Below are 26100 nucleotides of genomic sequence, written 5' to 3' on the forward strand. Positions count from 1 at the left end.
ACCCTCGTGATTGGCTGATAGGAGGAGCCAGCAAGTGTGGCTGAGCTCCGGGGTGTGTGGACGCCGCTTTGTTGCCTGAGGGGGGTGGCGGTGGAAGTTAAGGGAGTCAGGGGCTATCGCTTCTCGGGACTCCCAGTCGCGGCCACTGCAGTCACTTCGCCAATTAGCCCTTAGGGTAGGAGTGGCGCCGGCAGCAGCCATGAGCGGCGGCGTGTACGGGGGAGGTGAGTGAGTGCGGCCGGACGAGAGAGCGCGCCTTTTCGGCGTGTGGGGTTTGTAACCGCCGCTCCCAGCCCTCCCCTTCCCGGCGTTCCCTTCCGGTCTCCCCGTCTCGGGACCCCGGCCTCCCCGCCCCGTCCCCGCCCTACGCTCTGCCCGCCCCCGGAGCCCACCCGGCTCGCCGTGCTCCTCGGGCGCTCTGGAGTGGCGGCTCTCTGTAGCCCCTTCCTGCCTCTGTCCCCGGAGGAGCAGGGTTTTGGGGTGCGCGCTCGGTTCTCTAGGGAGCCTCGGGGCTGGGCGGCAGGCTCAGTCTAGCCGGCCGCCGGGCCCCAGCTTGGGTGACCGCCCCAGGGTCGCATCTCCCCGAGTGCTTCCCGGACTCAGCTGTGTCGGGGCGCGTGTGCGCGCGCCTAAACTTGGAAGGTCTCGGCGGTTTGCAAGCGTGGACGGAGGGTTCCCAGAGTGTCCCACAGGTGGCAAAGCGAGCCTCAAGCCGTAGAACTGACTAGGGAAGCGGCGACCACTTAGGGTACTGCCTCCTCCCCGTCTGCGCCCCATGCGCGAGCTGCCTCACCTTTCAGTAACTCCTGCGGGTTTGTTGGCTGCGGAGTCTCCAGAGTGACTCGTGGGCGGGTCTGTTTGAGATCAGTTCAGGAGCACGTGTAATTTAAGGATGCCCAGAAAGTTTGCTGGGGGTCCTAGGCGTGTTATTTTTTCACTTTCCTTGATTAGACTGTGGTGTGGTAGAAAGATTACCAGGTGCCGGGAGTTACAGACCTGGGTTGAAATATCCACCTCACTCTTTATTAAGCGCTTTGGTCTTGGGCAATTTATGTAACTTTCCAACTTCAGGCCTCATTTCTGGAATAATTCCTAGCCGATGGGGGTGGGCATGAAGGTTAAATGAAATAATGCTGCATTTGCCACTTAAAGTCTGGTCCATGGACCAGCAGTGTCAGCATCACCTGCAAGCCTGTTAGAAATGCAGGATCTCATGCGTCATTCAAAATCTACTGATTTAGAGCCTCCATTTTTGCAGGATCTGCAGGTTAATCGAAACACTGATACATATAATTCATGTGTTGGGTTGTGTTTGATGAGTTAGAGACCCAGAAAACAAATCCAGACTACTGCTATTGTTACTGTGTCTAGTAGTGATGCTGTTTCTATAAAGGATGTCATTTTACAGGTAGGAAACAACAAAAATAAGATTTTTCCTTCATGTTCCCCAAGAAAATCACATCACCGCTAAACTTGGAAGGAGAAAAACATTAAAATAAAAAAGAAAAGCCTTTTTAGTAGAGTAGAGGTTCAATTCTTGAGGATTTTTATACACTAGAAATTGCATCCTAGGTTTTAAACATCCAGAACTCTGGTTCTATTAAGCCTCCTGCCTCCCATTGCCACTCTCCTACTTTGGGTTCATGGGGCTTGATTTTTAATGAAGCAGGGTACAGGAATTAGATGTATCTCCCATCCTGGAGAAGGAACAGATGTAAAATTCTAAGAATTTAGAGTCTTAAATTAAAATTCCACCATATCCAGTTTACTAAACTAATTAGGACAGGAAAATGAGCTGATATGTTTGACTTTTTCTATTTCACAAAAATGTTTTTTGAGTACTTGCTATGTGGCAGGTATAGGCTCTTGTCATCAAGAAGCTCAGTCTTGTAGATGAGTCTGCTAGGTAAATAGACACCGTATTTCACTGATTCTTCGTTGTACATTTTTTTCCCACATTTCAACAGCTGAAGTTGGAATATATCTTTTTTTTTTTTTTTTTTTTTTAATAGAGACGGGTCTTGAACTCCTGAGCTCAGGCGGTCCTCCCGCCTCAGCCTCCCAAAGTGCTAGGATTACAGGTTTGAGCCACTGCCCCGAGTCCGAATATGTCTTAACAGTGCTAGCGTGGCAGAGTTTAATTGCCATATTATTTTGTTAGTGATGCAGGAAATAGTGGTGCATCATGTAGTTGATAGCATCTTATATTGATCAGAAATGGTAGCTGTAATTCAATGAGAGATGTTCATTGATAACAATATGTAGAAAGGGCCAGGTGCGGTGTAATCCCAACACCTTGGGAGGCCGAGGCGGGCGGATCACTTGAGGCCAGGAGTTGAAGACCACCTTGGCCAACATGACAAAACCCTGTCTCTACTAAAAATACAAAAATTAGCCGGGCATGGTGGCGCATGCCTGGAGTCCCAGCTACTGCGGAGGCTGAGGCACAAGAATCACTTGAACCTGGAACTGCACTCCAGCCTGGGTGACAGAGTGAGACTCTATCCTAAAAAAAACAAAAACAAACATATATATGTTATATATGTTATATATATCATATATATTACATATGTTATGTTATATATAATATATATTATGTAATATATAATATACAATATATATTATATGTTACATATATTATGTTATATATTATATGTTACGTATATTATATGTTATATATTATATATAATATATATTTTATATTATATATGTTATATATTATATAATATATATTTTATATTATATATAATATGTTATATATTATATTTAATATATATGTTATATATTATATATTATGTTATATATTATATATGTTATATATAATATGTTATATATGTTATATAATATGTTATATATGTTATATATAATGTTATATATGTTACATATAATATGTTATATATGTTACATATAATATGTTATATATGTTACATATAATATGTTATATATAATATATGTATTATATGTTACATACTATATAGTATATATTATATGTTATATATGTTATGTTATATATTATATAATCTATTATAACATATAATAGATTATATGTTATATATAATATATGTTATATATGTTATATGTTATATGTTAATGTTATATGTTATATATTATATATTATGTTATATATTATATATTATATGTTATATATTATATATTATATGTTATATAATATATACTATATGTTATATGTTATATATAATATATACTATATGTTATATGTTATATATAATGTATACTATATGTTATATGTTATATATAATGTATACTATATGTTATATGTTATATATAATATATATATTATGTGTTATATGTTATATATAATATATATTATGTGTTATGTTATATATAATATATATATTATGTGTTATATGTTATATATAATATATATATTATGTGTTATATGTTATATATAATATATATGTGTTATATGTTATATATAATATATATATTATGTGTTATATGTTATATATAATATATATAATGTGTTATATGTTATATAATATATATATTATGTGTTATATGTTATATAATATATATATTATGTGTTATATGTTATATATAATATATATATTATGTTATATGTTATATATAATATATATATTATGTGTTATATATATATATATATAGTGCAAAGGTAGCTCAGAGAATAAAGTTACTGATTCCGTGTGGTGGAGTCAAGGGACTTTGCAGTAGAGGTAATGGGGATGATGGAGGAGGAGTGGAAAGGGACAGCATACGCAAAGGTTAGCTGAGTGAGAGTATGTGGTGTGCGCAGGAGATGACATATTACCCAGTAAGTTAGTGTATGAGGCAGGAAGTGAGACTGCTACCAGATTTTGCTACACCTTGAATTTCAACTGGCTAGAGTGATTTAAATTGTATCAAATGCAGTGATGAGAAACCACGGAATGATTCACCCCCTAATTTTTGTTGACGGATTTATGTACCAAAATAGTGACAGTTACAGTATTGAAAGATCACAGTGCAGCAGTTGGAAGGGTGGATTTAAGAGGCAAAAAGGTGGAGGCACAATATCTGTAGGGAATTGTAGTTTCCCTGTTGAGATAAGAGCTTGATTGAAGGCAGTGGCAATGGTATTAAAAAGGAGGGGATTTGAGAAATACTTAGCAGAAATATTTGGCAGAACTTGAAAGATAGAGGTGTTCACAACAACTCTCAGGTTTTTGCCAGTGCAGACTGGTGGTCAGCAATGTGTTAGGCAATGCTGGGATTAGCAGTGCTTCAGATGTGTTGAATTTCAGATACCCATGAGACATCAGATGCAATTATGTTGATGTACAGTGGAAAGTTCAGGATATGGATGTAGACACTGGTTAGAGTTTGAGAGAGAGAGATTTGAGATTGGAATTATCAGTATTTAGGTAGAAGTTGAAGCTATAGGAGTAGAATATATTGCCCAGGAAAGGGTAAATTAGGGAAGGGGCTCCTAACATGGGGTTTGTGGCCTTCCCAAAGTTTCCATGGTAGAACTATATTTTATTATAATTGGTTTCTTTTATAAACATTTAAAAACATTCTAAGAAGGGATTCATAATTTCCTAAACTGTGTGTATTAGTTTGTAGGGCTGCCATAATAAAGTACCACAGTCTGTGTGGCTTAAACAGCGGAAATTAGTTTTCTGACAATTCTAGAGGCTAGGGGTAGGTCTAAGTGTCAGCAGAGTTGGTTTCTTCCGAGGTCTGTCTCTGTGTGTAGACGGCCATCTCCTCCTCTGTCTTCACAGGGCCTTCCCTCTGTACAAGTCCAAGTCTGAATTTTCTGTTTTGTTGTTGTTGTTGTTGTTTGTTTTTTTGTTTTGAGACGGAGACTTGCTCCGTCACCCAGGCTGGAGTGCAGTAGCACAATCTCAGCTCATTGCAGCCTCTGCCTCCCGGGTTCAAGCAATTCTCCTGTCTCGGCTTCCAGAGTAGCTGGGACTACAGGTGCGCACCGCCACGCCCGGCTAATCTTTTGTATTTTGGGTAGAGTTGGGGTTTCATCATGTTGGCCAGGATGGTCTTGATCTCCTGACCTCGTGATCCACCCACCTCTGCCTTCCAAAATGTTGGGCTTACAGGTGTGAGCCACCACGCCCGGCCTGAATTTTCTCTTAAAAACATCAGTCATACTGGATTAGGACCCAATCTAATGATTTCATTTTAACTTAATTACTTCTTCAAAGATTGTGGTTTCACTGAGCATGGTAGCTCACGTCTATGATCCTAGCACTTTGGGAGACCAAGCACTTTGGGAGACCTAGCACTTTTGGAGATCCAAGGCAAGTGGATCACCTGAGGTGTGGAGTTTGAGACCAGCCTGGCCAACATGGTGAAACCCCATGTCTACTAAAAATACAAAACCTAGCCGGGCTTGGTGGCCAGCAGGTGTAATCCCAGCTACTCAGGAGGCTGAGGCAGGAGAATCACTTGAACCCAGGAGGCGGAGGTTGCAGTGACCTGAGATTGTGCCATTGCACCCCAGCCTGGGTGACAGGAGTGAAACTCTGTCTCAAAACATAAAAAAATAAACAAATAAATAAAGAATAAAGCCTCTGGTTTCAAGTAGAGTCACATTCTGAGGTACTAGGGGTTAGGATTTTGACATATGAATTTTAGGGGGACACAGTTCAGTCCACAACACTGTCATAAAGGTCTATAACACAGAACAGGTTAAGGGCTCCTGGTGCAGGGCAAAAGATAAATCCTTGAGGAACAGAAGTTGAAATTTTTGGTTAACTATACAATTAATTCATTTAATTAGGATATCTCTTTACCCAGCATTCTGGTTAATAAAAGTATTAAATTTTACCAACTCATATTCATTGCTATACTTACGATTTGTACTCAAGTTTAGGTGCTGTGGTGAAAACAAATAGTGTTCTCCTTTTAAGGACCCCCTAGTTTCTGACAAAATAACTTGGACCAGAGAATTTCACAGGGAAGGGTTAATTATCTTGAGAAATGTAACAAATACATAAACTTTCTTTTATATTAGAAATTAAAATATGTCTCTGTTTTATTTGAATAAAAATGAGAGGCCGGGTGCGGTGGCTCACACCTATAATCCCAGCACTTTGAGAGGCCAAGGCAGGTGGATCACGAGGTCAGGAGTTTGAGACCACCCTGGCCAATATGGTGAAACCCCATCTTTACTAAAAATACAAAAATTAGCTGGACATGGTGGTGCACGTCTGTAGTCCCAGCTGCTCGGGAGGCTGAGGCAGGAAAATCGGTTGAACCTGGGAGGTAGAGGTTGCAGTGAGCTGAGATCACGCCACTGCACTCCAGCCTGGGCAATACAGCAAGACGCCGTGTAAAAAAAAAAAAAAAAGATCATTCTGCAAAGCTACTGTCTCTTAACTGATACTTGCAAAGTAATGGGTTTGATTTTTAAAATTTTAAGTTTTTGAAATATTTTAAACATATTAAAAATATGTAAGTTTGTATGTGATATTACTGTAATCACCTGTAAGTTTGTATGTAATACAATACTACATTCACCAGTGAGATTAAATAGATGTCATATTTTGCCATATTAATACCTCAGATATTTTAAGAATACAAATGTTATTGATACAGATTTCCTCTCTCTCCCCTCTTCAGTTCACGTAACCACTGAACTGAAGTTGGTATGTAACATTCCCAGACCCCATGCATATTTTCTTTTTTTTTTTTTGATGTGAGTGTGTGTATATATGTATGTGTATACATATAGTTTTTTGATAACTAGCTTTTAAAACTAAGCATTCTTTTAGATTTATTGATGCTGACATATGTAGATCTGAAGTGTTCATTCGAACTGCTGTACAGGATTCCATTGTGTGAATATACTGTTGCTTATCTATTTCCCTGCTGAGAGACCATTAGATTATTTCTGCCTTTTCCTATGGCAAGCGGTGTGTCAATTATAATAGCAGCTTACACTTAGCATGTGTATTTTCTAAGACTTCGTATACATGAAAGCATTTAACACGTTTAATCATTAGAGCATCCTGTGAGATAAGAGCTATTATGTACATTTTACATATTAGGAAACTGAAGCAGCGAGGTTAATAAATTGCTCAGTTCTTGTAGCTGTTTTGTACATGTCTCCTTGCAACCTGTATGAGAGACTGTCTCCAAGTGTAATTCTATGTATGCACAATTTCAACTTTAGTAGATATGACTAAATTGCCCATAGTGGTTGTCCCACTTTGGATGATAAATTATATAATCACCCTAGTTGATGGTGGAGGGAGGTTACTGGTATATTTATTAGCCTGGTTCGTTCACCTCAGGGTAATCCATGGCTAACTGCATCCCCTCTACTAAAAGTCACAGCTCCTATCAGGTAGCCCTCCCCATACAACTTTCTCTCCAGATTCTGATAACAGTTATTTCTTCTTGTTTCTTCAGTTTGAAGAATGGCATTGGATCCATTATTATTGGTTATCATTATAGTACTGGGGTACTGTACTGTCCCTTCTGGTTGTCCTGTATTTCACCTATATCTTTGCAAATAATTCCCTTTAATAAGTAAACTGAAATTACCCAGTTTTAGTGTACCATTTCTTAACTGATTGAACCTCTACTTAAATACAGTGTATGACTTGTTATATTTTAATTAAATGATTCTTTAAGGTGTATTTGAAACTAGGTTCAAGTAAGTAATAATATGAATATAATTGGGCTCCGTGCAGTGGCTCATGCCTGCAGCACTTTGGGATGCTGAGGCAGAGGATTGCTTGAGCTCTGGAGTTTGAGTCCAGCCTGGGCAACATAGTGAGACCTTATGTCTACAAAAAAATTTAAAAAATTAGCTGGGCATAGTGACGTGCATTGTAGTCCCAGCTACTTGGAAGACTGAGGCGGGAGGATTGCTTGAGCCTAGGAGGTTGAGGCTGCAGTGAGCTGTGATTTTCATATGATATTTTGCAAGCTGTTAATGCTAATTATCTTTAATCTTTTCAGATGAAGTTGGAGCCCTTGTTTTTGACATTGGATCCTATACTGTGAGAGCTGGTTATGCTGGTGAGGACTGCCCCAAGGTAAGTGTAATGTTAGAGTTAATTGGATATGTAGAGCCATTCATGTAAATTAAATTCATGCAGAAATTCTGATTCAAAACAAAATATAATAAAATACATTAGTTGGGGAAAAAAATGCCTCCTTGATGAAAGGTGAAACTTGTATATCATGTTTCTGACCCTTACAGGTGGATTTTCCTACAGCTATTGGTATGGTGGTAGAAAGAGACGACGGAAGCACATTAATGGAAATAGATGGCGATAAAGGCAAACAAGGCGGTCCCACCTACTACATAGATACTAATGCTCTGCGTGTTCCGAGGGAGAATATGGAGGCCATTTCACCTCTAAAAAATGGGATGGGTATGATGTTTTCCCCATGGAATTGATTATGGAGTGTACATGTTATATTTTAGATATAAAGCAGTAGCTTCCTATAAGTTGAACATCAACCGTGGTTTTTTGTTTTGTTTTGTTTTTTATTCCACAAACTGATTTCCAGACACTGAGAATACAAAGATGCATAAGAAATGTTCCTTTTCATTAAAAGCTTACAGTTAGTTAGGGGAAATAGATGTATATATACAAATAATGGTACACTGTGGGATAAGTGCTACAATATAGGTATGTGCAATGAGCAGTGGGATTAGAGAGGAGAGGTATTTGACTCTAGTGTTGGGAGTCAGTGAAGGTTTTCACAAAGGAGGTAACTTGTGATGAATCTTGATCAATGAATAAGAATTAGCTTGGCTGACAAAGCTGGGTAAAGCAAAGGGACCAGCATGTGTGAAGGGATGGAATTGTGAAAGAAATTTAGGTGCTTAAAAATGTAATACAATTAAGTATGGTTGCAGCATTGGGCTCATTAGGGTCAGTAGCAGGAAAGGTAGGCAGAGAGCAGTAGCAGGAAAGGTAGGCAGGGAGGAGTCATAAAAGGCTTGTAAACCATCCCAGGGTTGTATTAAGCTAGTGACTGAAGGATAACCCCAAAGGAATTTAAACAGATGTGATGGTAAGAGTCCAGATGAGAAATGAAAAAGGTTTAAACTATTATATAATGCTGGTAGAGATTCTGAAGGGACTTTCAGGGTAACCAGGAGACAAATGGTACTAAATGATGGAGGGAGTGAAAGCAAGAGAGAAGTTGAGAAAGTTTCCTAGATTTTTGGTTGGGGTAACTCTGAACAGAGAGTACCATGCATTGAGATAGGAATATAAAGGGAAGGAGCAAGTGTTATGGTTTTAAAAGGCATGGTTGGCCATGCGTGGTGGCTTGCGCCTATATAATCCCAGCACTTTGGGAGGCTGAGACTGTGGGTGGATTGCTTGAGTCCAGGAGTTTGAGACCAGCCTGGGCAACATGGCAAAACCCCATCTCTACTAAAAATACAAAAATTTGCCAGGTATGGTGATGTGTACCACCTGTAATCCCAACTGCTCGGGAGGCTGAGGCACGAGAATCACTTGAACCCAGGATGCAGAGGTTGCAGCTGAGATCCCATGACTGCACACCAACCTGGGTGACAGAGTGAGACTCTGTCTCAAAAAAAAAAAAAAAAAAAGCAAGCTTATCAGGGATAGCCAAAGTCACTCTCAGGTTCAATTATTCACCAGCAAGACTCACAGGACTCAGCATATGGTTGTATTCACAGCTAGGATTTATTGTACTGAAGATTCAGATACAAAACAAAATCAACAAAGGGAAAAGGGACAGGGGATGATGAAGTCCAGATGCAAGCTTTGGAGAGTCTTCTCACAGTGGAGTCACCCAGGATGTGCTTAATCCCTCCAGCAACAAGTTATAACCTGTGTTGCCTTCCAGGAGAACTCTGAGACTCAGTACCCAAGGATTTTACAGAGGGCTGGTTATGTAGGTACTATCTACCTGGCATGTAACAAAATTTTAGATTCTCAGAAGGAAAGCAAGTGCTCAGAACAAACCATATTGTATAAACAGTGTAGGTATAGTGAGCTACTCTTACCATTTAGGGACAAGTTTTATATGAACATAGGTAACTGTTTGCCAGTCATGTTTCCAGACACCAGCTAAGAGTCAGCCTTACAAGCAGGCCTTTCTCAGGCTTGCAGTGTTAACTCTTGCACGTGTAGTAAGTAAATGGGTTCACTGAGTTCAAAGTACTTAGAACATCCAGGTGATAATTCAGTAAACAGGGGAATAAAAGGTTATAAGAAAGATTTTAAGACATGGAGTTGCATTTTATTACTCTGAAAAAATTTGGAATGTGAGAAGAGGATTGAAGATGGAGTTCCTAGCAAAAACTTGTTGTATACTTTCACCAATAGAGAATAAAAGATACCCTTGAAGGAGAATGAAAGGGAACAATTAGGGATGTAGGAAAAAAATCTGGGGAGAACAAGAAAAGAAAAAGTTTCTGGAAGCATAAAATTCCAGTTATTCTCAGTGTTTTCTGCTGTGACATTGAAAGCTTTACACTAAGAAAGAAGTTAAAATCCAGGTGGGCCTGTGGAAATATATAATTAATGATATTTTTTCTTTGGGCTGTGACAGAAAAGTTTGTAAACTCTTGTGTAGGCAATACTGTCGTAATTTAGAGAAGTCAGATGAGATTAAAAATGTTAAGTATCCATGAATTTGCCTAGTAGAATGTCATTAGTGGCTGGGCGCGGTGGCTCACGCCTGTAATCCCAGCACTTTGGAGGCCGAGGTGGGTGGATCACCTGAGGTCAGGAGTTCGAGACCAGCCTGGCCAACATGGTGAAACCCTGTCTCTACTAAAAATGCAAAAATTAGTTGGGTATGGTGGCGGGCACCTGTAATCCCAGCTACTCGGGAGCCTGAGGGAGGAGAATTGCTTGACCGCAGGAGGCGGAGGTTGCAATGAGCTGAGATTGCACCATTGCATTCCAGTCTGGGGGACAGAGCAAGACTCCATCTCAAAAAAAAGAAAGAAGAAGGTCATTAGTGACTTACGTCAGTAGTTTTAATGGAATGTTTAGGCGGAAGCCAAATTGAAGACAGATGCTCTTCTTTGAATTTTTAACACGTCTTTTAGTCTTTTTCCAAATAGATTGTAAGTTTTTTTGAGTGTCGGGTCTAGACCATACAATTCTTTCTTTTTTTTTTTTAAATCCAGCAATAGTATCATCAGAAGGCCATACAATTCTTCTGTACTTCCTGTTGTCATTCTGATCACATTCTGGGCCTCTAATAAGTATTTATTGAATTGAATAACATTTACTTCTTATTTTAGGTCTGCTAGATTAATTACGTTTGGGACAGGTCTGGGGGCTGGAGGGACCAAAAAGAAGTTCTATATATCTAGAAGGCAAAGGTAATCTCTATATAAAGTAATATGGTATGCAGTTGATCTGTAAAATCAGTAGGTTCTGTATACTAAAGTATTAATTGTTAGGTCATAGAAACAATTTCTCAAAAGATGCTGTATTCATCTTCAACTATGCATTGTTTCCAAGTTACTAATCTTATGTTCTAGTTGAAGACTGGGATAGTTTCCAGGCTATTTTGGATCATACCTACAAAATGCATGTGAAATCAGAAGCCAGTCTCCATCCTGTTCTCATGTCAGAGGCACCGGTGAGATAAAGATTTTCTTTTTCACGTTTCTCTAGTTGTTTTTTTTTTTTTCTTTTTTTCCTTTAGTTTTCTACTCATTTGATGAATATTTTTCTTTAAAGAGGCATAGAAATTCATATTTTGAATTTGAAAATTAGGGAAAAGGATTAATTTTTTAACACTATTGTAACTTTTATTTTACTATTCCAATAAATAAAATACCCGGAGAACAACAAAACACCCTAATGAATTCTTGTGGTTATTTATGTATTTCTAGGGATTTGTTTAACATTTTATTTCCTAGGACTGCTTCCCATTTTGAATTATGAATCATTTCTTGTGCCCCAAGGGCAGTGTATATCTACTTTTATTCAAGTTTCCAAGAAAGAATTGAGATGTTGAACAAGGGCTGGAAATTTCTGGACCAAAATCTCTTGTGAAATACATTTGGTACATAGACAAAAGGGTCCCAGAAAGCATGCATAATGGTCATAAATTATCAGTATCTTATTGTTACTAACTTACAGTATTCTTTTATGAATACCAACTATAAGTGGGAGAATTTGGTGGTCTAAAATTCATACTTAGGATTTGAATTACCATATTTACCCTTTAGATTTCATAATATGTTTATAAGAATCCTGATTTCCTCATATGTGGAAAAGTCAGGAGCAATTTTATTATTAAAGAATTTTAATTCTTATCTGATTGATTTATTAAATTTAATTTACATCTAAAGATAAATATTATAGAGGTTTTGTTTTTTATTTTTGCGAGATATTACGAAAGATGATTTCCCGTGGTATTTTATTCTGTTCTTAATGTTTTATATCTTTGTTAATATAGTGCTAGATTTTATCTGGAGATAAATCAACTTTTTAATTCTTAATAACTTGCATTTCTTTTTCCCCTCTTCTCAAGTGGAATACTAGAGCAAAGAGAGAGAAACTGACAGAGTTAATGTTTGAACACTACAACATCCCTGCATTCTTCCTTTGCAAAACTGCAGTTTTGACAGCGTATCCTTGAAAGAGTAATACTTTTCCTCTTGAAGTGTATACAATACTACTGAATGTGAAAACTCTGGGAGAAGGCATAAGCCAATTATTGCATGTTCAGAAGTTGTTTTTTTCCCTTTTCTCTTGCTTTTTAGCTATTCATCTTTTAGTGTTTCTTGTTAGAACTGATGATACACCAGAAGGTATGAGGGAAATAAAGTAACACTCAAATTCTGAGTGTTAAGATGTTTTCGTTTTTGTTTTTAAGAAGGGGCATGTGGATAGAAGGCAATGTTTTAACTAGTTGGCTTAGATGAATTGAAAGATTGCCATTTTAAAATCTCCCTCCCTTCCAATATCATAGAAAACTGGAAATTGGCTGTAAATTCATTCTCCAAATTTAGTCAGTCATCAAATCCTACCTATTCTTCCCTGCTATTTGCTTTTCTGTGTCCCACTGCCACAACATTAGGTAGAGGCTATTTCCAGGATTACTGAAGCACATCCTCTTGTCTGCCCATTCTTTACACTGTTGCTCTAATAATCTTTCTATTTTTATTTATTTATTTATTTGGTAGAGATGGAGTTTCGCCATGTTGCCCAGGCTGCTCTCGAACTACTGGACTCAAGCGATCTGCTTGTCTCAGTCTCCCAAAGTGCTGGGATTACAGGCATGAGCCACCGTGCCCAGCCTCTAAATAATCTTTCTAAAGTGCTAGTCTGCTTTAAGCCAGAATCGTCTTCTACATTTCTTCCTTTATTTTACTTCCAGACTGTACTGAGGTACTTGCAGTTCTCTGACCTCGCTGTGTTCTCTTGCCTCTTGGTCTTCCCACATGCTCCTACTCTTGCCCATATTCCCTTCCCCAGATTTTACTATTGAATATCTCAGGAATAGGTTTCTCTTTTACACCACTACCTTCCCTGGGACATCCTGAGCTTTTCTTTTTACAGCTTTATTGATCATCTACTTCACTAAACAGGATAACCTTCAGGGAAAAGGCAGTTTTGGTGCACCATTATGTGTCTACTGTGTTAAAGGAATTGTTAGTGCCAGGTGAGCAGCCTCCCTCCTTTCCTCCCTCCCTCCTTATTAAGCACCAGACTTAGTAGACACCTAATAGATGCTCAGTAAATATTTGATGAGTGAGTGAACGTTCCTACTCCTAAACATCAGTTTAGTATATTCAGGTAGTATAGGCCGTCTGCAGCACAAAACTGTGGAAAATGGGATCTGCCAATATTCACCCACTGTGGAATTCACCTGGAATAGTTTTCCCGCTCATTGAGTTGGAGGAGATAGGAACTGCCATATGGCTGCCAAACTGCTGAAACAGCTCTTCTTCAACGCTATGTGAGAATGGTTATAGTCCCTAGCTCAATTGTCACAACGTCCCACTGTTCTTACCAAGTTTCTGTATATTTTGTTAAATAAATGCATCTCAGTTTGTTGTAAGCTCTTTGATCAGTCTCCAGAGACTTTTAGTGATTATGTTAATTTTGACCAGCTTAATAGTAGCTGTTTCTAGGATAAAGGTTTCCCTGAGTTCCTGATACCTCCATTCTGGAATTCCTGCCTCTTGCTATTTGTTTTTAAGCCAGAAGTATTATTTTATACCAATTTTTATCCCTAGATTCACTGTAATACATTTTTAACTATAAGGTACATGTTTAAGAAATAGTTTCTGAAACATTATAAGAGCCTGCCCTTTACAATAAACATTATTTTAGCGGCCTTGATACTTTCTTTTCCTTAATGTTTTAAACTAGATTTGCTAATGGTCGTTCTACTGGGCTGATTTTGGACAGTGGAGCCACTCATACCACTGCAATTCCAGTCCACGATGGCTATGTCCTTCAACAAGGTAAATGTATTTAACCAGGATACACTGAGATAATTTTAGATGCCGTGAGGGTGCACATAATGAAATAAAATGATGCATAGCACTATTAAAGCATATCCGTTTCTGAATAAGATTTTTTTTAAGTATGTTAAAAATCTTTAGTATATAATGTATATTTAAAACTGATGCATGGCTTTATTTATGTGTTGAAGGATAGTTCAGTTCATTCTACCTGAAAAAGTTATTCACATAAACACACCCACAGAGGAAATTCGTTCTAGGAAGTTTGGACTTACTGCCCGCTTAGCCTTGTTTCATCTGTTTCATAGGCATTGTGAAATCCCCTCTTGCTGGAGACTTTATTACTATGCAATGCAGAGAACTCTTCCAAGAAATGAATATTGAATTGGTTCCTCCATATATGATTGCATCAAAAGTAAGTAATTATTGAATTTTCTTTGTAGAGCTAGCTTCTAGCTCCCCCACCCCTATGAAATGAACTCCGTTAACCTAGCATCTCCTGGTACTCTCAGGAAGCTGTTCGTGAAGGATCTCCAGCAAACTGGAAAAGAAAAGAGAAGTTGCCTCAGGTTACGAGGTCTTGGCACAATTATATGTGTAATGTAAGTAACCCTCATTCTTTTTACAAAAATGTTACAGGCTTTTTGCATGAGTATTTAAAAAAGTTATATATAGGCTGTAAATCCATGAGTAAAATATGGGCACTTTATATTTTCAAGCTCTTTCTCTTTTTATTACTAAATATATTTTGAAGATTAAATAGAACATGATCTCAGGGTCACACTCTATATTTTTAATGATATTTTGCTAACAAAAGAGCTTTGCTGTGAGAGGCATGCTTTTCATATTTGCCATACAAATATCTCTACAAATTACTACATATTCACTTGGATTACTATGGTGAGACCTGGAAGGAATTTTGGTTTTATGCTATTCTGAACATTTTTGGCTGAGAAAATGGTTTTAGGTTTTGTAGAGGCCTACTAGTATGTCTCAGTTATGTTCTGTTTCCCAGCGTCAGTCAGCAATATCAAAAATGTGTTTTTGTTCAGAACAAGGAACCCATGAGAGATTCTCTTTACTAAACACCCGTCTCTGAACATATGGCTTACTGATGGGGAAGAGGTTAGTAAAACAACCTGACACCACAGATAAGCCTTAATTTTTTTTTTTTTTTTTTTAAGAAAAACTGTTATTTTAGGTTCAGGGGTACATGTGCAGGTTGTTATATAGGTAAACTCGTATCACGGAAGTTTGTTGTACAGATTATTGTCCCCCAGGTACTAAGCCTAGTACCTAATAGTTATTTTTTCTGCTCCATTCCCTCGTCCTTCAGGGAGGTCCCACTGTCTGTTGTTCCCTTCTTTGTGTCCATGTGTTCTCATCATCTAGCTCCCACTTGTAAGAGAGAACGTGCGCTGTATTTGGTTTTCTGTTCCTGCATTAGTTTGCTGAGGATAATGGCCTCCTGCTCCATCCCTGTTCCTTCAAAGGACATGATCTCCTTTTTTCTTTTTTCACTGCATAATATTCCGTGGTCTGTATGTACCACATTTTCTTAATCCAGTCTTCCACTGATGGGCATTTAAGTTAATTCCATGTCTTTGCTATTGTGAATAGTGGTGCAGTGAACATACGCATACATGTGTCTTTATGATAGACTGATTTATATTCCTTTGGGTATATACCCAGTAATGAGATTGCCGGGTCAAGTGGTAGTTCTGGGCCAGGCATGGTGGCTCACGCCTGTTATTTGAGAGGCTGAGGTGGGTGGATCCCTTGAGCTCTGGAGTTAGAGACCAGCCTGGGAAACATGGCAAAAACCTGTCTCTACAGAAACAGAAAAATTAGCTAAGTGGGGCCGGGTGCTGTGGCTCACGCCTGTAATCCCAGCACTTGGGGAGGCCGAGGCGGGTGGATCACCTGAGGTCAGGAGTTCGAGACCAGCCTGGCCAACATGGTGAAGCCCTGTCTCTAAAAATATAAAAAAGTTAGCTGGGTGTGGTGGTGGGTGCCTGTAATCCCAGCTACTTGGGAGGCTGAGGCAGGAGAATTGCTTGAACCCATGAGATGGATGTTGCAGTGAGCCAACACGGTGCCACTGCACTCCTGCCTGGGTGACAGAGTGAGACTCCATCTCAAAAAAAAAAAGAAAAAGAAAAATTAGCTAAGTGTGGGGGTATGCACCTTTAGTCCCAGCTACTTGGGAGACTGAGGTGGGAGAATCACCTGAGCCCTGGGAGGTCGAGGCTGCAGTGAGCTGTGATTGCACCAGTGCCCTCTAGCCTGGGTAACGAGTGAGAACCCATCTCAAAAAAGAAAAAAAAAAACAAATGGTAGTTCTGTTTTTAGCTCTTTGAGGAATTGCCACACGGCTTTCAACAATGGTTGAACTAATTTACATTCTCACCAAAAGTGAATAAACGTTCACTTTTCTCTGCAGCCGTGTCAGCAGCATCTGTTATTTATTTTTTTCAAGACAGAGTCTTGCTTTGTCGCCCAGGCTGGAGCGCAGTGGTGCAGTCTCGGCTCACTGCAACCATCGTCTCCCGGGTTCAAGCGATTCTGCTACCTCAGCCTCCCAAGTAGCTGGGACTACAGGCGCATGCCACCACACCTGGCTAATTTTTGTATTGTTAGTTGGCCAGGCTGGTATCGAACCCTTGACCTCGTGATCCACCCGCCTCAGCCTCCCAAAGTGCTGGGATTACAGGCGTGAGCCACTGTGCCCGGCCCTATTTTTTCACTTTTTAATAATAAATAATAGCCATTCTGACTGGTGCGAGATGGTGTATCGTTGTGGTTTTGATTTTCATTTATCTGATGGTCAGTGATATTGAGCTTTTTTTCATATGCTGTTGGCTGCATGTATGTTTTCTTTTGAAGTGTCTGTTAGTGTCCTTTGCCCACTTTTTAATAAGGCTTTTTTTTGTTGTTGTTCCTTATAGAAGCTGGGTATTAGACCTTTGTTAGATACATAGTTTGCAAATATTTTCTCCTATTCTGTAGGTTGTTTGCTTACTCCGTTGATAGAAATTAATGTGTATCCAGCAAAAGAAACTAAGAGTAAAATTATGAGTCATAATTTACTATGAGAGGGATCATATCTGACAGGTTTTAAAAAAATTATTTTATTTATATCATATATATATATACACACACACACATATATATATATTTTAAAGACAGGGTTGGCTGGGCACGGTGGCTTACGCTTGTAATCCCAGCACTTTGGGAGGCCGAGGCAGCGGATCACTTGAGGCAAGGAGTTCAAGACTATCCTGGCCAACATGGTGAAACCCCATCTCTACTAAAAATACAAAAATTAGCTGGGTCTGGTGCTGAGCGCCTGTAATCCCAGCTACTTGGGAGGCTGAGGCAGGAGAACTGCTTGAACACGGGAGGTGGAGGTTTCATTGAGCCAAGATTGTGCCGCTGCATTCCAGCCTGGATGACAGAGCAAGACTCTGTCTCAATAAATAAATAAATAAATAAAGACAAGGTCTCTCTCTGTCACCCAGGCTGGAGTGCAGTGGTGCAATTGTAGTTCACTGCAGCCTCAAACACTGGGCTCCCCCGCCTCAGCCTCCTAAGTAGGGAGGACTACAGGTGCACACCACCGTGCCTAGCTAATTTTTTATTTTTTATTTTTATAGAGACAGTGTCTCGCTATGTTGCCCAGGCTGGTCTTGAACTCCTGGCCTCAAGTGATCCTCCTGTCTCGGCCTCTTAAAGTGCTAAGATTACAGGCATGAGCCATTGCATCCAGCTCTGACAGTTTTTGCACCTAAAGATTTTTTCTGTGTGTACATGTAATATATGAGGAAAAATTAGGATAATTAGTCATTTTTCCTAGATATTAGACAAGATTTTTCCAGAGGTCGTGTTAGTTCACAGCATTTTATTAAACTGTTTTATACTATGTACAGTCATTAAAAGTTGCATAAAATGTGATGTATATGCACATGTGTATATGTAGGTAATGAAATCTTGCTTCTAATCTAGCTTATTTTTAAGGAGAAAGTGGTGTTCTGAAATTGGTTTTGTTATGCAGAACTGTGGTGCAGGGGTTCCTGCACCTGCAGTTGTTTATCTCTCGTTTCATAACTGTTGTAACTTAAATGTGTGTAATTTAGCTTCTAATGGAAATGTTTAGAATTAGGTTTCTTGATACTCAGAATACTTGTTAGGTACATTTATACTCTTGAAATGATTTACCCTTCTAGAAACATGGTCCAATTTCATTCTGAAAAGTATTTAAAATATGTTATAAAAGTATAGATTACAAAGATAAATCTCAACCTTGTTTGTTACTTTTTTCTTTTACTCATAGTGTGTTATCCAGGATTTTCAAGCTTCGGTACTTCAAGTGTCAGATTCAACTTATGATGAACAGTATGTTTTCTTATTTAAATAGTATACTTTATAAATGAGAAAAGGATTTGTTTAAAAAATATAGAAAGTACTTAATTGAATAATGTTGAAAATATTCTCACTCCCATTTTTTTACAAGTTGATAATTCCCTAGTAGTTTATAATTTTGAAGAGAATTATTTTTGTCTTTTGTGTAATACGGTTTAATATGTTTTCAGAGTGGCTGCACAGATGCCAACTGTTCATTATGAATTCCCCAATGGCTACAATTGTGATTTCGGTGCAGAGCGGCTAAAGATTCCAGAAGGATTATTTGACCCTTCCAATGTAAAGGTATAAAAGCTTATTTCATAATTAGCCTGGCTTTTCCTATATAGGTAAAGAGTTTTTGTGGCTAAAATGTTTTGGATATGCCTTACTGTATGAAGAGCTTCCATGTGACTACTTGTTTTCTTTTGTTGTAGGGGTTATCAGGAAACACAATGTTAGGAGTCAGTCATGTTGTCACCACAAGTGTTGGGATGTGTGATATTGATATCAGACCAGTAAGTGCCAGTCTCCTGTTACGGTTTAAAGGTATCTTTTAGGGGACTGAAATTCCCCCAAATCATTGTTAGGTTGACAGTGACCTAATGGTTGTCAGTGTCATTGACTTTGAAGTTCATTTTATAACAGTATATGTAAAAAGATGCAGTACTAGAAAAGGAAAAATGTGAAACTCTAGAGCTATGGTGTCCAGTTTTGTAGCTACCTGCCACATGTGGCAATTTAAATTAAAATAAATAAAAACATAAAACTCAATTCTTCAGTTGTAGTAGCCTCATTATAAATGTGGCTAGTGGCTGCTGCATCAGACAGTGCAGATATAGAATATTTGCATCATCACAGAAAGTTATTGTAGACAGTGCTGTGCTAGAGATTTCCTGAAGTGTGGCAAACCAAAATATGTATTGTTGGTGATTTTCTTACAGATAGCACAACTTCTACTTTTATTTTTCAGGAAGGCATGGTTTAAATTATATGAGTAACTTTTACATGAAGTTTATTTTAAATGATCTTCATATTTTTTGTGCTTTGTCAGGTTTTAAATACTAACTCCGTATTATATACTTCACTCATTATCAGTGATAGGTTCTTGGAGACTGCAACTTTAACTAAAACGGTGTACAGTAGGTCCTTGAAGGACATTGTTTCAGGAAAAAAATTGGTTTTGTTACATGTCATTTTGCTGAAAGTCAGTTTCCAAGGTCATATTGATGACATTAAATGAGGACTTACTTTATCTTATTTAAACCCAATTCAGCTCATCACCCACATACTGCCTAGATTTTGAATAAATTAATTTGCTTAAAGCATAGTGCTAATAGCTACTATGTTATTCAAAAAAGGCTTTGAGTGGCTATGAAAATCATACTTTATTTTACCTTTATTTCACATGGTAACCTAGTAGGCATGTGATGTTTCTAGGACAATAGTAGTATAAGTTTGGGATTTTTTTTAGTGCAAATACAATTCCACCTTTGCGGGAAGGTAATTGAATTGAAGTATATTTATTGCAACAGTAATAACTTTGTTTTTAGTGAAGTTTCTCCTTTTAACTAATGAGATACTTTTGCATTCCATTTTCTACTTCAAAATTCAGATGATTTAGACATTTGAAGTATGTTTTAAAAATAGGAACTTATGCACTAAACAAGGTTGACATTTAACTTTCTGATGCATACATGCAAATTCAAAGTAAATACACTCCTTATAAGTAGTAATTTATTTTTATTTGGGAAGGCCTTAGCATATGTCTTTTGGAAAAGCTTCCATGTGCTTCTGATGCTTACCTCTGCAAAAGAGAAAGGTAGCAATAATTTTGGCAAGGAATATGTTCAGAGTTTATCATTGTCTGTCATAATCATAAAATATTGTCTAATTTTGAATATCCTAACTTACAGATAAGCATTCTTTTTCAGAATATTTGTAATTTTAATTTTTGGCTGGTGGTTGCTATTAATATTTCCAGATGAGCATTCTAAGATAAAGTCATTATAAAATGTACTTCTAATTAAATATTGGCAGCTATCTGCCAAAAAAAATTATGATTTTTAGAATGATTCCTTTAAATTAGTGGTTCTTAAAACTTTGTGCACATTGAAATAATCTTGGGAGTTAAAAACCATGCCTGCCAGGCACAGTGGCATGTAGTCCCAGCCACTTGGGAGCCTGAGGCAGGATTGTTTGAACCCAGGAGTTTGAGGCTGTGGTACGCTATGACTGTGCCTGTGAATAGCCACTGCATTCCAATGTAGGCAATATAACGAGACCCCGTCTCTAAAAGTAACCTTGCCTGGATCCCATCCCCAGACATTTTTATTTAATTGCTCCTAGGAATTTGTGTTTTAAAAGCTCCTTAGATGAGCTGAATGTACAGCCAGGATGGAGAATTGATGGATTAAGCTATTAGGTCTATATAATAGTAAAACATTTCCAAAAAATGAAAGGGAAAATTGTAGTAGAGCACATGGTTATATTTGTAGTTGTATTTAAAACTTTTGGAAACATATGGAACTAATTGATTTTTCTTGTATTTTTATCCTAGGGCCTCTATGGCAGTGTAATAGTGGCAGGAGGAAACACACTAATACAGAGTTTTACTGACAGGTTGAATAGAGAGCTGTCTCAGAAAACTCCTCCGGTAAGTTCTGTTTGTTCTTTGATGGTATTCTTCAGCCATATATTTCCTCACTGATGGTGTAATTTTGTAGATAAGCGTTCATTTTTCAATAGATACATGATATTTTGTGTGTGCCTGGTATAGTATCACTAAAGTTAATATCCTTTAATCAAGTTTTCCTAGTTGACATCTATTAGTTTCTCTTAAATTATTTGAATCTCATTTATTAACTTAATATTTAAGTACGTATAGTCCGCTAGACACTAGTCCCTGCACACCAAGGGCTCAGTCTACTAGGATGGTTAGACATGCAGAAAATGATGACTGTAACATGCTCAACAATTCAGTATGTCATGAACGAGGTGCTGTCGGGAACACCAAGAAGCCACTACTTAACTCTAGGAGTATCAGAGGATAGCCTCATGAAGAAGCTATAGTTTGAATGAATAGTTCAACTCATTGCTAATTTATGAAAGGATATCTAGATGGAGGGAATAAAACCATTTACAAAAATACTAAGAGAAGATAGGTATGTTCCAGTAATTCAAAGTAGTTGGCTTCTAGGCTTTACATAAGTGGGGAAAGCAATATGGCTAGAAAGATGGATTAGTTTCCTAGAGCTGCCATAACAAAGTACATGTTGGTGGCTTCAAACAACAGAAATTGATTGTCTTATAGTTCTTGAGGCTAGAAGCCTCAAGGTGTCAGTGGAGCTATGCTGAATCTCTAGGGGAAAATACTTCCTTCTTCACAGGATAAAATCTAGCAGTGGACTGATGAGCTCATATGTTTGTTTTAAAAAGATCAGTGGGTATATTATAATAACTTTTAAAAGAATAGAAAAACTCGGTTTGAGAAGGTAATTTATATAGTACTTCGATAACAGAATGACAGTTATAAGCTTTTAACTTTAAAATTTCTATCAGCTGGGCACGGTGGCTCACGCCTAAAATCCCAGCACTTTGGGAGGCCGAGTCAGATGGATTACGAGGTCAGGAGACCAGCCTGGCCAACATGGTAAAACCCCGTCTCTACTAAGAATACAAAAATTAACTGGGCCTGGTGGCGGGCGCCTCTTAATTCCAGCTACTCGGGAGGCTGAGGCAGGAGAATTGCTTGAACCCGGGAGGCAGAGGTTGCAGTGAGCTGAGATCGCACCACTGCACTCCAGCCTGGGCGACAGAGCGAGACTCCATCTCAAAAAAAAAAATTACAAAAATTAGCCGAACACGGTGGCACATGCCTGTAATCCCAGCTACTTGGGAGGCTGAGACAGGAGAATCGCTTGAACCCAGGAGGCGGAGGTGGCAGTGAGCCGAGCTCATGCCACTGCACTCCAGTCTGGGTGACAAAGCAAGACTCTGGCTCAGGAAAAAAACAAAACTTCAAGTGCTTTTTTTGTAAGGTGTTCTGCACTAAAGATTACATTTAAAAAAAACTTATTAGTGGTTACATATGCCCTAACAATATCTATAAATCTGTATATTTAATAGTCTTTTAGCTTCCCATATAAAAGAATGTTTTACGTATACCACATTTCTGTAATTAAAAGTGGTATCTAAATATATAGGCACACTGTTGACATCTGCCTTGTATTTTCTAAATTCTTGGAGATCTAGAGCATACCTGAATTATAATACTAATCATTAGATTGATTGATTGATTGATTTGAGATTTATTTATTTACTTGAGACGGAGTCTTGCTCTTGTCCCCTAGGCTGGAGTGCAGTGGCGCTATATCGGCTCACTGCAACCTCGCCTCCTGGGTTCAAGCGATTCTCCTACCTCAGCTTCCCAAGTAGCTGGGATTACAGGCATGTTCCACCACACCTGGCTAATTTTTTATTTTTAGTAGAGATGGGGTTTCTCCATGCTGGTCAGGCTGGTCTCAAACTCCTGACCTCAGGTGATCCACCCGCCTTGGCCTCCCAAAGTGCTGGGATTACCGGCGTGAGCCACTGCACCGGTCTATAATACTAATGATTAGATTTCATAGAAAATCCCTGAATAATGAATACAGATAAGGATGGCCCAAGGTGTGGTCAAGGCCAGTTAGAAACTATCCTTGTCCTTTAGGAGGTGATAACAATCTATGAAAGAACAGGAAAAAAATTCTATTTAATAGTTATCAATCTTTCTTACCTACAAAAACCCATGTTTACCCTGTCCCCAGTACCTTCTACCCACCCATATCCCATACTCTACCCACCCTTGTTGTACACATACTTATTTCACTTTGAAAAGCTCAAAAAATATGTTCATTTATAGAATAATAGGAAGATGTCAACAACTTGGGAACTATCCCCAGAGGCAGATTCCTTGGTAAGAGAAAGAAAAAAACCTCTTGATATAGGAAGTGAGATAGGGGATAGTACTGTGCAATAAAATTATGTTATCAAGAGAAAATGAGAGAACAGAAGCACTAATTTAGAAGGAAATAGTATGAATAAAAAACTAACCTGAAATCTGATGGTTGCGTTTTTATTTGGAAGGGTTGGGGTGAACTAAGGAGGGATTAGGATAGCATGAAAGCCTAGAAAGGAAGCAGTTAGAAGGTTGGGAAGGACTACAGAAAGGAAGACAGATTGGGATGATAATTAGGTTGGTGTTGGATGAAATGAAATAATAAAGACTTAGCACAGCACCAGATTTATAGTGTTAGGTGTGGATTTGCTATTTTAGGATAGAAATTGTGAATGCTATACTTTAGTATGCAGTTTTTTAAAGTTTGTATATTTTCTCATCATATAATTGCATATTAAAAGCCATAATCAAAGTACTTTAAAAGTCTATACATTAGTCTAGCCTATGCTTGTTATCCTGGCTATTTCAAAATTACCGTATTTTAATCAGTGTTTGAACCACAGGGAGCCATTAAGAAGTCTGTCAAAATTGAATTTCCTGGCTGGGTGCAGTGGCTCATGCATGTAATCCCAGCACTTTGGGAGGCTGAGATGGACGGATTGCTTGAGTGCAAATGTGAAGACCAGCCTAGACAATATGGCTAGGAAGACCCTGTCTCTATTTAAAAAAAAAAAAAAAAAAAGTAAAAAGAATTTCCTAAGTTGAGTCACAAGATTTGATTGTACTAATGCATATTCTTCTATTTCAGAGTATGCGGTTGAAATTGATTGCAAATAATACAACAGTGGAACGGAGGTTTAGCTCATGGATTGGCGGCTCCATTCTAGCCTCTTTGGTTAGTAGATGAGCTACTTTGCAAAAATCTTCTTACTGAATTATACTAAATTTAGTAAAAATACAAAAAATTATTCCAGTGCTTCATTTATCTTTGCATTTTATAACTGTCAAATGAGTGGAGGACCTAATGGAATAACCAGTTTTATGTGTTCTGATATAACAAAATGCCTCTGCCTAATTAGTGGACATTTGTCAGCCTAATTTCAATGTCCCCTCTCAAACAGAGGTGGAAATATGTTAATGTATGCATGCCTTTTCTAATAATACCCCCATTGGCACTGGTCAGGGCTTGTCTGGAGTGCATTTAAAATTAAAACATTCCTTCTCAAGTTCTGGTCATTCCCCGGTCTACAGTGAGGTCTAGAAGTCAGGAATTGGTCTTGGATCAAATGGTGAAGTCATGGTGCTGGGTGTAAGATGTTGCTTGGACTACCATCTGCCTTGAATAAGGACAAAAAGTCCTTGTACTTTTCTGCATCCTGGACTTAAGAGCATTTCTCCCTTTATATACAGTTTATATACATATATACTGTATATATAGTTATATATACATATATACTGTATAGTTTATATACATATATACTGTATATGTTTATATACATATATACTGTATGTATGTTTATATACATATATATTGTATATATAGTTTATATACATATATACTGTATATATAGTTTATATACATATATACTGTATATATAGTTTATATACATATATACTGTATATATAGTTTATATACATATATACTGTATATATACAGTTTATATACATATATACTGTATATATACAGTTTATATACATATATACTGTATATAAAGGGGGAGGATGCCCTTTACCTCAGAGCAACAAAAGTAAATGTCATTAAGTATTCAGTCAAGCCTTCTGACAGTTTCTGTTATTGCCTTAGGTTGGCATCAAGCCATCACACCTAAACCCTCAGTCTTCCTTGCCAGATATTTTCTAAATCCTGTACAATGTAACAGATACAGAAGGACTTAGTATTCTTTTTAACCATAAAGGCAAGGCTAAATAGTGTGTTTGGATGGTTCTGGAGGAGGGCAGAAATAATTGAGTACTATTTTGGGGGACAGGACTCTTAAATGAATTATTGAAAGTTTAGGAGTTACGAAAATAAGATACTAAAAGAAAAAAAACGCTGGTGCAGTGACTCACACCTATAATTCCAGCACTTTGGGAGGCTGAGGCAGGAGGATCACAGGTGCCCTGGAGTATAAGACCAGCCTGGGCAACATAGTGTGAGACCCCATCTCTACAACAATTAAAATTAGGCAAGGTGGCATGCCCCTGGAGTCCCAGGCTGAGGTGGGAGGATCCCTTGAACCAAGGAGTTCGAGGTTGTTGTGAGCTACGATCACGCCATTGCACTCCAGCCTGGCTGACAGAGCAAGACCCTCTCTCAAAAAAATAAATTTAAAAA

General features: G+C 38.2%; 1 protein-coding gene across 2 annotated transcripts in view; it reads left to right on the forward strand.

Moving 5' to 3' along the window:
- The window catches only part of ACTL6A (actin like 6A), a 26635-nt gene continuing 535 nt past the window's right edge, over positions 1-26100 (forward strand). The window contains exons 1-13 of one of the 2 annotated variants that reach the window (XM_054479435.2): positions 1-224; positions 7951-8027; positions 8195-8369; positions 11483-11583; positions 12484-12581; positions 14331-14425; positions 14734-14840; positions 14938-15027; positions 18759-18820; positions 19018-19132; positions 19264-19344; positions 21387-21482; positions 24574-24660. In XM_054479435.2, coding sequence (XP_054335410.1) covers positions 200-224; positions 7951-8027; positions 8195-8369; positions 11483-11583; positions 12484-12581; positions 14331-14425; positions 14734-14840; positions 14938-15027; positions 18759-18820; positions 19018-19132; positions 19264-19344; positions 21387-21482; positions 24574-24660 — 1209 coding nt within the window. In that variant the 5' untranslated portion in view covers positions 1-199. Of the gene's footprint in view, positions 225-488; positions 749-7950; positions 8028-8194; positions 8370-11482; positions 11584-12483; positions 12582-14330; positions 14426-14733; positions 14841-14937; positions 15028-18758; positions 18821-19017; positions 19133-19263; positions 19345-21386; positions 21483-24573; positions 24661-26100 lie in introns of those variants that run through there. The other variant, XM_054479436.2, reaches the window with a different exon arrangement.

The sequence above is a fragment of the Pongo pygmaeus genome, chromosome 2 (genome assembly GCF_028885625.2).
Source record: "Pongo pygmaeus isolate AG05252 chromosome 2, NHGRI_mPonPyg2-v2.0_pri, whole genome shotgun sequence".
In the NCBI taxonomy this organism is placed as follows: domain Eukaryota; kingdom Metazoa; phylum Chordata; class Mammalia; order Primates; family Hominidae; genus Pongo; species Pongo pygmaeus.